At 39.7% G+C, this 16662-nt stretch overlaps 1 protein-coding gene across 1 annotated transcript in view; it reads right to left on the reverse strand.

Annotated features, from left to right (window-relative positions):
• Positions 1-759: 759 nt before the first annotated feature.
• OTOL1 (otolin 1) overlaps positions 760-16662 on the reverse strand; it is a 29658-nt gene continuing 13755 nt past the window's right edge. Inside the window, exons 4-7 of the mRNA XM_048864469.2 lie at positions 10280-10651; positions 7736-7825; positions 4075-4146; positions 760-2339 (exon numbers count right to left, since the gene is read on the reverse strand). Coding sequence (XP_048720426.1) covers positions 1441-2339; positions 4075-4146; positions 7736-7825; positions 10280-10651 — 1433 coding nt within the window. The 3' untranslated portion in view covers positions 760-1440. The remainder of the gene's footprint in view (positions 2340-4074; positions 4147-7735; positions 7826-10279; positions 10652-16662) is intronic.

Consider the following 16662-nt stretch of genomic DNA (forward strand, 5'->3'; position numbering starts at 1 on the left):
CCAATCCCAGGCCAGAGCAGGGAGCCTCCTTAATTACACACAAACTGTTTTGGTTGTGAGCTCCTAGCTGTGTCTTAAAGGGGTAGTGAGATTCATAGTGAGATTATGGCCCTCTGAATGGTTACTCTAGAATCCTACCACCCATGAACAAGAATGCTATCTTGGTCATTCTTTTTGAAGTATAATTTTGTCTGTGAGTGCAGGTAGCTGTTGAACTGTGATTTCCTAAGAAGTGATGGTTCCAATACCAAGAATCGGGAGAGAGGAATATGTGATGTCACTTTCATTGTAGCAAGAGAGTGATCAGAACCATTCCATTTATCATACTGAATATGTCCAATGTTGTTCTAAAGTTCTAAAAGGAATTATAAAGTTAATCAATGTGAGAGAAGGCATTGAATGGCCTCTGATCCAGTACTTTCTTAAGCTAATAAGGACCTAGATCAATTCTGGTATCCCAAGATTACTTCATTTCTTATTTTTACTTCCCTAAATTCAGGTTGGCTTTGGCAAAGGAATTCTTAAAAAGTTGTCCATGTGTTCATTAAACATTCACTGAGTTATAGGACCTTTCTGATCATACGATGATATGCTTCAGCCAAACACCATTTACAGAAGTACTTTTCCTCTAAATCATTTGAACTAATCGTTCCATCAGCTGCAATGTTGTCCACCAACACATTAATGTATTTTTCTCTGTGTATCATAGGAAAAAATAAATTAGATTAGGCAATCATCTTATTTTATTCTTTACTGTTCCAAAGATATTCAGTTCTTGTAAATACAACAATAATTTGATGAACAAAGAAGTTTGCACTGATTGAGTGATTATAATACAATTGCTAAGTCAACCTTTTATTCCATGCATTACTATGTATAAAGTAACACATAATACTGGTTTGATAGCAAACATTTTTAAATCTATTAACATGATTTGAAAAAACAGACTACTTGCAATTGTATCTGATTAATCTCCGAGTCAAATCCTGCAATCCTTAGCTAAAACTTGAAACTCCAACTAACTTCAATACTGACTCCCATGGACATTTTGACTTCTAATTACTGCAAGATTTGGCCTTATCTGAATTAAACTAATATATTGACTTTGTGTAATTTTAACAATTTGATGATCTAGCATGGGTCTGAAGTATAAATAAAATCTCTTTGGGATCTATATCTTCCTGAATGAATTTGTGTAATATTTCCTTATATGATCATGACAATTAGGCCTCAGCATAGAGGGTGGCTGTATCTTTTGGGGCTCCTTAGTTAAAATTAATCAGTTTATTACAAATATAAATATTTGTATAGAAAGATTATGACATCTATTTCACTAAAGTGACACTTTCTTTCTCCTTCACCCTTCTCCCTCCACCTCCTACTAACAATCAGAGTGAAATAAATGTTATGTTTCTTAGTCATGTGTTTATCATCATATATTTATGCGAGGGTCTCAAAAATATCATCTGGATACAAAAGAAACCCTGTAAATATGCTGTCATCTTCAGCACTGACATAGATCCCATTCCAATCCCGTCCAACCTCCAACCAAACCTGATCTCCTGCATTTAATTTCAAAATGATCAGGAAAGATGCCTGGTCTATCTCTTGACCATAAAGTGTTTCACGGGTTTTGACTATCTTCTTGTTTTGTGCCACAATGCTGATTCGAGCAGGCCGCCCTCTGATCGTCATGTGATAAGCAAAGACATACGCTCCAGGAATGCTACAATTGAACTTGCCTGTAGAAGGATTATAATCTTCCTGGTCATTGTACAAAATCTTGTCAAATTTAATAGGGACATTTGGTGGAGGGAAAGACTTTGACAAGCCAGCACTGAAAGCTGATCTTCGGACTTTTGAGTTATCACCCTTGGAGCCTTTGATACCTCTGGAGCCTTTCTTTCCACTAGCTCCTCGTGCCCCTTTACTACCAGGATTTCCCTTTGGTCCAAGAGGTCCCATCACACCAGCTGGTCCCAAGTCCCCTTTTTCACCCTTACTACCTGGCTCACCCTTTTCTCCCTGTTGTCCATTCATCCCAGGAATACCCTCAACTCCAGTGTCTCCTTTGCTGCCTTTTTCCCCTTTTATTCCAGCTTCCCCTTTCCCTCCCCTCTCTCCTCTCTCCCCTGGCTCCCCACAATCCCCCTTTTTGCCCAGGTCTCCCTTTTCCCCTTTATCTCCATTTTCCCCATCTAGCCCCTGTAAGCCCAGTTCTCCCTTTTCTCCCTTCTCTCCTTTGGTCCCATTCTCACAAGTGTCCCCCTTCACTCCCTTCTGTCCCTTCATTCCAGGAAGGCCAGAGTTTCCTTTATCTCCTTTAACTCCAGCTTCACCTGTTAAAAAAAAGATCGAAATAAAGAGTCACAAGAAAGAATAAATACCTCAAACCATGCAGCACTACTAGCCTTGGGCTGGTCACTGTGCTAAGTAGGGGCTAGCAGAAGCAGATGTAAATGCCATGTGCTTGTGGTTAAAAAGTAGACTGTATGTTCCATTCTCAATGTTTTCTTTCTGTTTTCCTCTGGAGTGGGTTGAGTGAGTGGAGGGAGTAATTTGTGTGTTGAGTGAGGGTGGCAGTGGATTTGAGGGAGGGGAATCATCGTGGGCTGAGTGGATTTGAACAAGTGGAACTGAGGCAAGAGGAGGAAGATGTTGAGAGGAGAGGTTAGAAAAGGGAAGAGGGAGGAGTAAGAGGCTAAGGAGGCTTGGGAAGGCAATTAGAAAACAAAAGAGAATAGGAATAAAAGATGAGGACAGAGAAAGAGACTGAGAAAGTGGAGAAGACCAAAGAGAATGCAACACTGAGTATGTGGGGAGGAAGCCAACTTGATGGAAAAGAGAGAAGTGATGACTTTAAAAATAGTGCCAAGGTATATGGCAAGAAAAAGAAAGTGGAATCAAAGAAGAAAAAAAGGCAGAAATAGTAAGTCCGTTTTTTAAATGCATTTACCATAAATTTGAGGGGCGACATACAATTGAAAGCACTAAATCCACAATATTAAAAGCAATTGATAAAATACCTGTATTCTATACAGGGCAAGACTCTCCAGTGCCATCTATCTGCTGGTGTGATCTGGCTTTAAAGCCATCTTAACCAAAGGAAGATTGCCCCAGTGTGAGGGTCATCCTCTGGTGGCATAGAGCCAGTGTAGCAACTCCTACACCACACACTCTCCTGACTGTCAAGGCAGCAGAGAAAAAAGGTTGTGGCTTCAGGAAAGCAGGTGGTCAGGACAACTTTACACTGAGCTAATTCTTGGATTGCACCCTCAGACTCCTCTAATGCAGCCCAGGGATGACAGGCCTGCACAGAGCAGCAGAGAGCAGAGTTTTAAACCACATTTGCACACACATCCCTGTGCATTCTGTCCCACTAGGCTGCACCAGAGAATCTGATCTGTCTCTGGTGGGGTTTTTCACACTATCTAAATATGGCTGAAAGTATCACTGCCAGGTGTGAATTTTATCTCTGGCTCATAAAGTTACTTTTCACTGAAGAATAACTTTTCTTGCCTTCAGAATGCTCCAGATTGCAACAAATCCCATCTCCAATACATTTTCCAGGTGGAACATACTTCCCTACAGGAACACTCTCTCTTTTGCTCTCTCTCTTACACACACACACACAGTCTCCTCCCCCCCGCCACCCCTCACTCCAAAAATTATTAGTTTGGTTGGTTGCTCAAAGATATTGACTGGGTGGTTTCAGTTTCAGTTGGGTGGTTTCCGTTGGGCCCTGTTTCTATCATACACTAGGACAGGCTACAGTTTATAGTATCTACACACTTAACAAAATGACATGATTCAAACTGCACCATAGGTAGACAGGAAGGTGACAGATAAACAACATAATTTAGAATGTAGACTGTGATCTAAATACTGAAGTCCACATTCAGTTCTTACTCACACATAGCTCCCACTCACTGTAGTGAGTTGTTCCTGAATGTGGACTGAATAAAAACTAAGTAGTGAATTCCAGATTGGGAAAAAACAGATTAAATATTAGAAAACCAGATTAAGAGGAAGATAGATCAATGTTCTTGAGTACTCTGGTGTAGCCTTACGTACCTTGTTCTCCAGGTTTGCCTGGATACCCTGGAATTCCATTTGTTCCTTGGTCACCATGTTCTCCTTTATCTCCTAAGACATTGTTACCATTAATATGCTGCTATGTATATTATTTGTAGCAAAACATTCTTTATGTGGCATGGGGCTTACACTATTTGTGTGTGTGTGTCACTCTCTCTTTCCTGTAGTAAAAATGAACTTAAAAAATGACAGTTCTAAGAAAGTTTCTTGGGACCCCTTAACTGAAAACTCCAAAACACCAGCACCCATCAAACTACCCATCGTGTTGTACTTCTGTAGTTATCCGGTTCATCTTAATGCCTAAGAAATAAGTAACTGTATGCAATCAGTAATGTCGGATGGGGAGGGCATTTACTGTCATTTAATGGCCCGAAAGAGAGGCTGACAGCCACTAGACTCAGTATAGTCATTTTAGTTTGACAGACCTAAAAAGCATTAATCAAGAGAGGACATCGTAGCAGAGGACATTGATTGAATCACACTCTGATGTCATCTTTTTTTTTTTTTGGCTGAAAAACTGTTCAAGTGCATTCAGTACTTATTGAAAAGAGAGATTAACTGCATTGGCTTTAGCAAAGTATGATGCATGCAAATGCTGTGCAAGCAACCACTTATAGCTCTGCCAATAGAATTCAGTCCTCATGCACTCTTCTAGTTTCTTTGGACAGAAACAGGCAATTGAGCTAAATTGTGTCCAGTGTGTGGTAGTTTAGTGACATGCAAAATGAGAACTCTGCGATGACCATCAAACTCATTTTCACTTGAGATTTGAACACAGGTTTCCAGGGCAAATGATTAATAGAACCAATAACCACAAAGACAAACCTCTTAATCAGAGGATGGCTTAGAAGAGGATGCACAACCTGATTGGGTACCTATGGTTAATGCATATATTCCGAATGGGACCATGCTTGACTTTTTCCTCTCTTTTGTATTGCATACAACTCTCTAAGTGGAGGTCAAGGATAATCTAGGCATGGCCCAATACCTAAACAAATACTTTGCCTCAGTCTTTAATAAGGCTAAAGAGGATCTTAGGGATAATGGTAGCATGACAAATGGGAATGAGGATATGGAGGTAGATAGTACCATATCTGAGGTAGAAGCGAAACTTGAACAGCTTAATGGGACTAAATCGGGGGGCCCAGATAATCTTCATCCAAGAATATTAAAGGAATTGGCATATGAAATTGCAAGCCCATCAGCAAGAATTTTTAATGAATCTGTAAACTCAGGGGTTGTACTGTATGATTGGAGAATTGCTAAAATAGTTCCTATTTTTAAGAAAGGAAAAAAAAACATGATCCAGGTAACTACAGGCCTGTTAGTTTCACATCTGTAGTATGCAAGGTCTTGGAAAAAATTTTGAAGGAGAAAGTAGTTAAGGACATTGAGGTCAATGGTAAATGGGACAAAATACAACATGGTTTTACAAAAGGTAGATCATGCCAGACCAACCTGATCTCCTTCTTTGAGAAAGTAACAGATTTTTTAGACAAAGGAAACACAGTGGATCTAATTTACCTAGATTTCAGTAAAGCATTTGAGACTGTGCCACATGGGGCATTATTAGTGGAAGTGGAAAAGATGGGGATCAATATGAAAATTGAAAGGTGGATAAGGAATTGGTTAACAGGGAGACTACAGCAGGTCCTACTGAAAGGTGAACTGTCAGGCTGGAGGGAGGTTACCAGTGGAGTTCCTCAGGGATGAGTTTTGGGACCAATCTTATTTAATCTTTTTATTACTGACCTCGGCACAAAAAGTGGGAGTGCGCTAATAAAGTTTGCAGATGATACAAAGCTGGGAGGTATTGCCAATTTAGAGAGAGACAGGGATATCATACAGGAAGATTTGGATGACCTTGTAAACTGGAGTAATAGTAATAGGATTAAATTTAATAGTGAAAAGTGTAAGGTTATGCATTTAGGGATTAATAACAAGAATTTTAGTTACAAGCTGGGGACAATTAGAAATAACGGAGGAGGAGAAGGACCTTGGAGTATTGGTTGATCATAGGATGACTATGAGCCGCCAACGTGATATGGCCATGAAAAAAGCTAATGCAGTCTTGGGATGCATCAGGCGAGGTATTTCCAGTAAAGATAAGGAGGTTTTAGTACCGTTATACAAGGCACTGGTGAGACCTCATCTGGAATACTGTGTGCAGTTCTAGTCTCCCATGTTTAAGAAGGATGAATTCAAACTGGAACAGGTACAGAGAAGGGCTACTAGGATGATCCGAGGAATGGAAAACCTGTCTTATGAAAGGAGATTCAAGGAGCTTGGCTTGTTTCACCTAACTAAAAGAAGGTTGAGAGGAGATATGATTGCTCTCTATAAATATATCAGAGGGATAAATACTGGAGAGGAATTATTTAAGCTCAGTACCAATGTGGACACAAGAACAAATGGAAATAAACTGGTCATTGGGAAGTTTAGCCTTGAAATTAGACAAAGGTTTCTAACCATCAGAGGAGTGAAGTTTTGGAATAGCCTTCCAAGGGAAGCAGTGGGGGCAAAAGACCTATGTGGCTTTAAGATTAGACTCGATAAGTTTATGGAGGAGATGGTATGATGGGATAACATGATTTTGACAATTAATTGATCTTTAACTATTCATGGTAAATAGGCCCAATGGCCTGTGATGGGATGCTAGATGGGGTGGGATCTGAGTTACTACAGAGAATTCTTTCCTGGGTATCTGGCTGGTGAATCTTGCCCATATGCTCAGAGTTTAGCTGATTGCCATATTTGGGGTTGGGAAGGAATTTTCCTCCAGGGCAGATTGGAAGAGGCCCTGGAGGTTTTTCGCTACAGAGGAAGGGCACGGGTCACTTGCTGGAGGATTCTCTGCTCCTTGAAGTCTTTAAATCATGATTTGAGGACTTCAATAGCTCAGACATAGGTGAGAGGTTTATTGCAGGAGTGGGTGGGTGAGATTCTGTGGCCTGCCTTGTGCAGGAGGTCAGACTGGATGATCATAATGGTCCCTTCTGACCTTAATATCTATGAATAAGTTTGTTTCATCTACAGCACCCATCGTCGGGACAAGTGATTATTCAAGTGTAGGTGCTAAGTGTTTAGGGATACCAAAAATCACACTGTTGCTAACAGAGAAGCATTGTTCTAAATATCAGTTAGTTTAGTGGACCAACTTTTTAAACATGTTTTTAAAAATATGTTTTCTCCATAAGCAAGAAACTGCTGGGCCATACTTAGAGTAATACATGATAGTAGAGTGACCACTGAGGGCCTGGTCCAAAGAATATTAAAGTGAATGGGAGTCTTTGCATGAAGTTATAGCTAATGAACTAAATTCCACTCTCTTGTTGCGTGCAGTCAATTTGGTCTGAGAGATTTAACTTTTAAAAGCTGCTTTTATGCGTGCCTGTTGCTTTCTTTACTACACATGGGCCTGATCCAAAGCCCATTGAGGTAGAACTTCAATGAGCTTTGGATCAGGCTTTTGTGAATATCCATTTTTATTTTGTGCTGTTATAAGTTATTGGTTTACGGTATTACAGGCTATGGGAATTACAAGGTATTAATTTGTATCAAGACATTTCAATTGCTTTAGAAAATATATGAGCAACAAAAAATCTCATGTGCTTTTCAAATGACAGCTACTGTTCCTCACCCTTGTCTCCTTTGAAGCCCTTTGGACCTTGAAGTCCAGGAATTCCTGGTAGGCCCTGAGGGCCAGTGTCTCCCATCTCTCCTTTAGGACCTGGAAAATGAGCATTTGCAAATTCATTAGGCAATGGAATTCTATCTTCACAGTGACTGAAAAGGATGAACTTTATAAAGTGACCTATGAACGTTAGTTAGGTAATAAACCACAAATGATGGGGGTTGCCACATACTGATGGGTGCTTTGTGGAAACAGAGAAGAACTGAGTATTTTCCTTTGTGTCATAGGAGTGATACAAAAGAAGCAGAGCAGGGCTCAGGACTGAGTCATATTTCCTTCACAGATGAAAAACAATGTAATTGTTCGTAGGCAATTAGGGGGGTTAGCCATACAGCTGGCACTGACATTAATGGGAACTGTGTGGCTAAACTCTCTCGTCAGCTATGAAAATCCCAGTTTATATTTCATGATACATCTATTGACTGGTTCATGGACCTTTGTCTTTCACATAGTGTACAAATGCCCATGCCATCTTTAAGACCTTGATTTTTGAGTTTGGAGGTCTCTTAGCTTGAAAAACAGCTTTCAACTGCTATACAGCTATAGAAGCCCAAACACACAGATTACATCAGAATTTGCGTATCCAGTATTTAAATGCATCTGAAGACATCCTATATCTAATTAACTCCTCCCCCTTTCTTTCTTTTTTTTAATCTGCAAATGCAAGTATGGTAATCGGGCAGATCAGACCCACATATTGTGAGAAACGTCAGAAAGACAAGCAAGCAAGATACTCGGTGGTTTAATTTAATTAAGCTTTAAAAAACAGGGATAGCTAGTGCACATCTGGCCCTGTTCATTGTCACAATACAAACAACTTGACATGAGCTCTTCTTCCATCCGTGCTCAGGAGATGTATGCATAGAACTCCCTCTATAGCTAATACAATGTTGTCCCTTATTAACAATGGGAGACTAGAGTCCCTTGAATACAGTATATTTAAAAGCTCTAGGTGTGATTCTACCACCTTTACTCCGATGAAAAGTATCTCTCTCCAAAAGTAGTTCCATTAAAAGAAACATGAATACTTGCAGATTAAGGTCCTGCTCAATGTAAAGGTGTCAGAATCAGGCCCTATCTGGGTGTGTATTTTAATAATAAAAAGTAACATTACATAATATATAATATATTAGGTTACAAAATATATAACTCTTATAAAAATATTTATAGGGTATTTATAGAGACTCCGTTGAGCAAATTAATCATATTTAAAATTTGGAGCCTTTATTGTCTTTTGCATTGAACTTCCCTGTTTCCAAGAAAGGGTCAGGGATTTTATTATTAATTATTATATAACCCTGTAGAAAAACACAGAACTACTTTCAGGTAGCATGAGGGGTCACAAAACCATGCTAAAGGGAATATGAAAAACAATCTGCAACTATTAGAAGACAGTAAACACAAAAGTGCAGGGAGAGGAAATGTCTGTGGGGTTCCAAGAGGATATGACAAGGACTAAAGGGATCAACATGAGCAAAGGGAAATTGAGACTGAACATTGGGAACATATTCCTAGCTACTAAATCATATTTATCTGTTGAGTAGTCTCCTAAGAGAGGTAGTAAAAGTCTCACTGCTTGGAAGACATAAAATCAGACTGCAGACAGCATGGAAGAAAATATTGCATTGGCTGGTGGAGGGATTGGGTAGACTATCAGGTTTTCTCTATTTTTAATTTCTATGCTCTAAGTGTCTGGCAAACCAGGGAAATAAGGAAAATTAAAACTGGGGGGAAGGTTAAAGCTTTTTGGGGTGATCTATCCTTCTCCAAATGGCCACTCTTTCTCTTTTCAAATCCCAGGTATAATTCAATTATAAAGCAATAAGAATGATGTAAGTACAACAGTCCTTTGTCTTAGTGGACTTTTTGTATAGTCTGTCTGTTACAGATTGTAAGATACCCTCAGTGCAAGGACATTGTTTTCTTCTGTGGGTTGCCTGGTGCCAGCTGATCTATTAACACTCAGTTAAAAAAAAAATAATAGAACACAATAATCATACCCTTCTCTCTGTAACAACAACATAAATGAAATGTAATATTGCACAGTTTTCTGGGATTTCTACAATACAAAGGGAGAGAGAGGCAGAGGAAGATGGAGTATTGTCCAGGAGTTTGTGTGTAACAGTAACTCTGATTCTCCTTAGTTTTGTGTGTAAACCTGAGTCCTGTAAGACCTCTACATGCAGAACACTGATTTTAATTGGAGTTCCACATGTGAGGGACTTACAGATTTGGGCCCTAAGTTAGCATTGTTTTAATGTAGCATTTAAGAATAATTAGATTTTTATCTGATATTATATGTAATATGAATCCATTATGTCCAATCCTCAGCTGGTGTAAATCACCATAGCATGATGATCTGGCCTGCAAGAGAATTTATTCAAGACTTAATAAAATTGGAGAATCATTGCCACTTTTCTCTTAGTTCATATGCTACAGCTGACACTGCCTCTTGAGAAATGAATAATGATAATAATTGCTTTCCCCTACCTGGCAGTCCATGCTCTCCTGGTTCCCCTTTCTCACCTGACACAGGGGTACAGCAATCACAGCAATTAAAAAAGAAATCGGCTGTGTCAAGAGTAAAGTTTTCAAAGGGAAACAGAGTGGTGGCCGTTCTGAAAGCCGAGTTCAGCGTGGATAACTCCACCGGCATTTCGCTTGTTTCCGATATTTCTGTGAACGGACTTTCTTCAGTGGGTGGCACAATGGATGTGTCAAAGCCATCAGTGACCTCTATCTCTGGAGACTTTATCTTAGTAAACTTTTCAGCCAGGGTAGCTTTCGCCTCTGTGCGAACAGCAGCAGCAATCAGTATAATGAAGGTGGCACTGTGCCCAGGTAAACGCCACATTTTTGTTGCTGTAAGAAAAGATTAATGCAATTATAAAGCATTGCACCAGGTTTCTGGTAGTAGCAATTTCCCTGTAAGGTTCATTTGTTTTGCATTCGTTATTGCTTTTCCTGCACTTCTCCCTGTGAGCCTTTTCTTTTTAAATCCGAGAGAAGAAGCTTGACATATAAACAGCAAAGAGTAAAAGAGCAAAAGTAAAATTTTTGTCAGATAGGCAGGTTTCTTCTTAATTAAAAACAGCTCACGGCCCTGATCTTGTTAGTTGATCTATGAGGAGAGACCCCTGTATCTGTACAGAGCCCCATTGATTTCAGTGCGGGCCCTATGCAGCTACAGAGGCCCTCTACCTAGGCCAACTTATCAGATTGGCATTAAGTGGTGTGGAAAGTAAAAGAAGTTAAGAGTTCCTGCTGTGCGACCCTGCATTTTATAATGAGTAGATACATTCCTGTTGTAAAGAGACACAAAAAGACAATACTGCTAGGTGCCCAGCTCTCAGCAATAGTTCCAGAAATCTCAGAGGTTTCAAGTGGGACACACTGGGAGGATGGTTTAGATTGGATATTAGGAAAAACTTTTTCACTATGAGGGTGGTGAAACACTGGAATGCGTTACCTAGGGAGGTGGTAGAATCTCCTTCCTTAGAGGTTTTTAAGGTCAGGCTTGACAAAGCCCTGGCTGGGATGATTTAATTGGGGATTGGTCCTGCTTCGAGCAGGGGGTTGGACTAGATGACCTTCTGGGGTCCCTTCCAACCCTGATATTCTATGATTCTATGATTCTATGATGTAGGCTTTGTCCTAATGCAAGACTTATCTTTGTAACACATGAAGAAAGCATAAATGCCACAAACAAAGTTAGAGGGGGGAATATTTGACATCCTGTTAGATACTTTCTATGCCATCTCTAATTTGAAAAGAAAGTTTATTGAAGGTTTTTACATCTCACTATTCTTCTGCTTAGCAACCTAACTGAAGCAATTAGAACACAGTGAAGTATCAGTAATTTGAAACTAGCAAAACCAGTCCTTTCTGCTTGAAATCTAGAGTGATCACACTAACAAATCTAATGCTGTTTCAAAAGATTCAACCGGAATGAGACATTCTATATTTAAAACAAGAAATATTGTCTGTGGCTAGCACGTTCCAGTAGCAACTTCCCCCCAGATGTCAAGTGGCATAAAGCTGGCATAATGTGGTACAGAACCAGGCCCTCTAAGTGTGACCATGGCTACCAGTGTTGCCAACTCTGCCAACATTTGGTGTCTGTCATAGAATCCCAGTTCCTGGTATCAAGAGATGGCATGAGAGTTTTGGCTTTTTAAGTATGTTTTCTAGCCCTCATTGTGGAGAAAACCTTGGAGGCAAGAAGGAGTTGGTAGTAGTGGTTTCAGAGCAAGAAGCTGAAGCCTGACAGATATTTCATCACAGCTGGAGGTAGCTGCGCCCCAGCTCCCTGTAAAGGAAAAGGAGAGATACTAGCAAGCAGTAGCTAGGAAGCTGCAAGAGGAGAGGAGGAAATATATGCAAAGCTCAGGTGGATCTGAAATTGTGACTTACCCCTGAAATGCTGACTCTCCTAGATGAATAAATACATTTTACTCTTTTAACTCGAATGGCAAATGGTTTTTGTTTTGAATAAGTGTACTAAAGCTATTGCATTCATAGGGGCTTCTGTATCTCTGCAGGTTGCTGGATAAAACAGCCTCCTTCAGATAACCAAGATGGGAAAGGCAAATGGAGAAGGAAGCAGACACCCAAGAACTCTGCTTTTGTGTTATCTGAGCACTTGGGACCAATTCTCTTCTCAGTTACACTAGTGCCCCAGTGACTTCAATGTGGGGTGTATGAGTATACATGAGAGCAGAAATTGCCCCTTGGCTTTTTGTCTGTAGAAGATAAATCCACATATTTACAAAGGACTCATGGGTACTCCCTTCCTCCAAACATCGAGTCAGATTCTGCAAAACACAATCGTTTGAGTAGTCCCTCTGATTTCAGTTGGGATTCCAATGGGACTGTTCTTGTCATTGGGGTTTTTCAAGATCTAACCCATAAACCCCTTCCCAAGTGGAGAGAAACAATGGGCTTGAGCCCCATTTCTCTCTGCAGCTTTTCCTCGACCTAATAACACTGCAATATTTCTTATAAAGCTTGAGAAACATCTGGTGCAAGGGATGAATGATCAAGACCATGCAGGGTGGCTCCAAAAATACAGAAAAGCCAAATTCTGAAGTGTGTGATTTACTGAAATGATTAGAGAGAATTCAATAATGACTTCAGAGTCAAGCACAATTACCTGCTTTGAAAGGCTTTGCTTTAAAGGAATAAGTGGAAACAAAATTACACCCTAAGTATTCCAAGCGGTCTGAAGTAAATGTTTCAAAGAAGGTAAGATTTTCCAATTACATACTCCATCTTGGTCTAAATTTTCATCTTGGTTTCCTTATCTTTCATATGGCTAATTGCTTAAGCAAAGAAGGGGAGCCTAAATAGGGGGGTGCAAATATTTTCATAGTGTGGACCACATTTCAAAAGAGGGATGGTCTTGTGGACTCCCTCTTTCCTTCCTTTCAACGATTGTGTTGACTACCTCACATCCAGCTGGTTAATATGAAGACTATCTCCCCTCTTGCTAACTAATTTCATAACATTGCAGTGGCAACTACAGCAGTTCCTTACACTGAAAGCTAACACTAGGAAAGCATTGACATATTTTTTGCTGTCCTCAATCGAATGAGTTCTGTCTACAGAAAATTCTGATGAAAACAAAAGCAAAATTCATTTTCATCTAAATTTTCCATGGAAAATTATAATTTTCAGCAGATATTTGAACACTGAATACTTCAGCTGAAAACCAAAATATTTCAATATAAAATGCTGTATGGTACCTTACCCATTCTCTTCTAGAGGCTGGGCTCCCCGGTCAGACTACAATGACCATGATTCACACCAACGGCCCCCCCTGGGGCGGGGACGCACTGCATCATGGGAGTACCTGTCCACAGTGCATCACAGGGCCTGCAGTTCAACTGAAGAATCTGGCCCATACAGAACAATGGAGACAGGAAGCAACTGAACTGAAATTGCCATAAAGCATGGCAGCAGCATCTCTAAATCTTGGTTTTCAGACAGACTCTTTCCATTTTTAGGTGTTTGGTTTCTGACAAAAAAAAAATCTGCAGAAAGCAGACACTTTTTATGAAAAAAAATCATTTCATCCAAAAACCCAATTTTCCATCAAAAAATAGTTTAGACCGAACGTTTTCAACCAGCCTTACTGTCTAGGTTGACAGGCTGTCTCATCCTTCCATTTGGTCTGTGTCTCTAGCTGCAAACCAGGAGAAGAGCCAGCATCACGTACGCAGTTAGCACCTCCCAGACCACCAGGCATCCGCCAACAACAGTTTAGGAGCTTCTGGCCTACGTGATGCAATTCATGCAGAAACCCTAGGCCAATTACACTTCAATATTATATTAAGGGCAAGAAAGAGACTTTGGGTCTCACTCTAAGGACTAGTGTGTAGCTGTACTGCCCCAGAAGCAGCCAAGGAAGGAATTGTGAATCAGACTCTGTAGCCCACGAAAGCTTATGCTCAAATAAATTTGTTAGTCTCTAAGGTGCCACAAGTACTCCTTTTCTTTTTGTTCCTTCCTTGGTTCCCATTTCTTCCAGAAGGGCAGTAATCTGTTGCTGGTTTAGGTATGCTGGCTGGCATGTGGGCAGGTGGATATCAGAGCCAAAGCTCCACCCATGCCCCGCTCTGCCTGTCCACCTGATCAGGTGAAGGATTAATAAACACACAGTACCCACTTCGTCCTATGTGTCACCCTCAGAGGTTTAGTAGGGAAGGATTTTTACTCCACCCTTACTTCCCTGAGTGTTGTCTAAAAAGAGAAAACAGATTAAATAATGAAATGCTCAGAATGTTTATTTGGTGCAGTGAGTAAATTTCATATTGTCTGATCATGCAACCAAGGCTAGCATGCATACCTCAAGGGGCAGTCACTGTCTAATGTGCGAGTGTGACCTGATCTGACAAGGTACCCTAAAACTGACATAACTTCAGCACAACTTGGGACCACTCTTCACCTTACAGAAGGCACTCTGCAGCTCCCGTCCCATAGTTACTGTTTCAAAACTTGCTCTGATCATCCCAAGGGAAATAACCTAGAACTGCAGAGCATAAGTATCTCTTAGTGCCCATCTAGTCACAATGCGGTGAGCAGCTTTTGAGCCAAGAAGCTGATAATAATACATCTACCTCAAAGCAGCAGGTTCAGCACCAGCCAAGAACAGAACAGAGGGCGACTGTTTCTAAGATGTTAGCAACAGATTAATGCAAGATGTGAAAGGTCATCAGCCACTTCCTTTTTCAGGATATCCTTGCTCCTTTATACTCCAAATGTCTAAGAACAATCCATGGCTTTGTACAGAGCACTGTAACTCAGGCAATTAGCAAAGTAAGGGCTTGTGTGGTTCATTAGAGCAGAACGTCAATTTAAACACCTGGCAGGATGCTTTGGAAAACCCATAACTTACAATTGCTACAAACCTGCAACCAGAGCAACAGAACAATAGCATTTGCACTGTCAGGTTACTACTAGGAGCTAGCAAGCAGAACAATACAGTAGTATCTGAATTGTCAGTTCATTTCCGTGCACATTATAGGATCATAAATAAAATATGCAAAATAATATCCGCAGGGCCTATCTTCATCCCACAAAAGTGAAGAAATACCATGTCACTTGCTGACTGTCTGTCTCTTAGGCATGAGTTTGGGAACACAAAGGCTACAATGTGCATAAAGCATAAAGCATTTATTTTAATTTTTAATTCCATTACTTTTTTTCAAGTTAGACATTGGATGACTTTTAATGTAGTTATTATAACACGAAGAGCAAGAGCTATTATAATAAATATTAAAAACACCTAACATGAAATCCTGGCCCCCTGAAACCAATGGCAAAACTCCCATTGATTTCAATGAGGGCAGATTTTTACCCCGTAGAGTGTCAGAAGGTATATAAACCTTCATGTTTCAGCACAAAGCCAACTTCTAGCTATTGGACATTAGGAGGAAACTTTAACTTAGATGGGGGGTTTTCCATAATTGCTTAAAGCAGAATTTCCTGCACCTTCCTCTGAAGCAGCTGGTTCTGTCCACTGTCGGAGCCAGGATACGGGGCTAGCTGGACCATGAGGCTGATCCACTATGGCAATTTCTGCTTTCCTATTAAATGTCAGAAGTAGTTGTGTTTTATTTTTATTTCTTATTTAAAAATCTGAATGGCATGAAATATATTTAATTCATTGCCAAAATAGCTTAATTATGCCAAGTTGCCAAATTGTAGCCTAATTATCTTTAGAAAAAAAATGTAATTTTTCAAATCAAAATCATTTGAGAGTTTGACAGGCACAAAGAGTTTCTGTGACTATTTCTAAAAACAGAGCTACTGTACATTTAAGTGGCCAAATTCAAATGAATGGATTTACATGATAATCTATCATAAAATAAAATACAAATTACAAAATAAAATACAAATAAAATAAATTGCCTAGATGCTCTGAGCTTGTATATGTTTCAGCTAGTGGTGAATTTTAAAGTCCGAGTTTTATACCCTTGAAAATAGGGCTGATAATTAGACTGCTGAACCCTGTATTACAGTGGGCAAAGGTGTTACTAAAATAAAGATGTTAATATATGTAAATACTTTTTAATAAATGTGAAATTGTTCGTTTTTCATTATATTAGATTTCTTTCCAATTGCTCTAAAATAATTCACTCTAATATACTCACTTGACGTTTATATTTCACAATAGACCCAAACTGAGAGCAATTATTCTTCTCTGTAATGATATCAAGTTTAGCACATCTATCCTTTATTGGGTCTAAATGTCCATGAAATGTTAGCATATATCTCACAGCTGTATACTCGTAATGCAACTGTACTTTTGTTTTTGTCCCTGAATAACTGAATTCAGATATTCTAGTTCACAACAGAAGTTTATCCACAAC

This window comes from Caretta caretta, chromosome 9 (assembly GCF_965140235.1).
Source record: "Caretta caretta isolate rCarCar2 chromosome 9, rCarCar1.hap1, whole genome shotgun sequence".
NCBI classification, from domain to species: Eukaryota; Metazoa; Chordata; order Testudines; family Cheloniidae; genus Caretta; species Caretta caretta.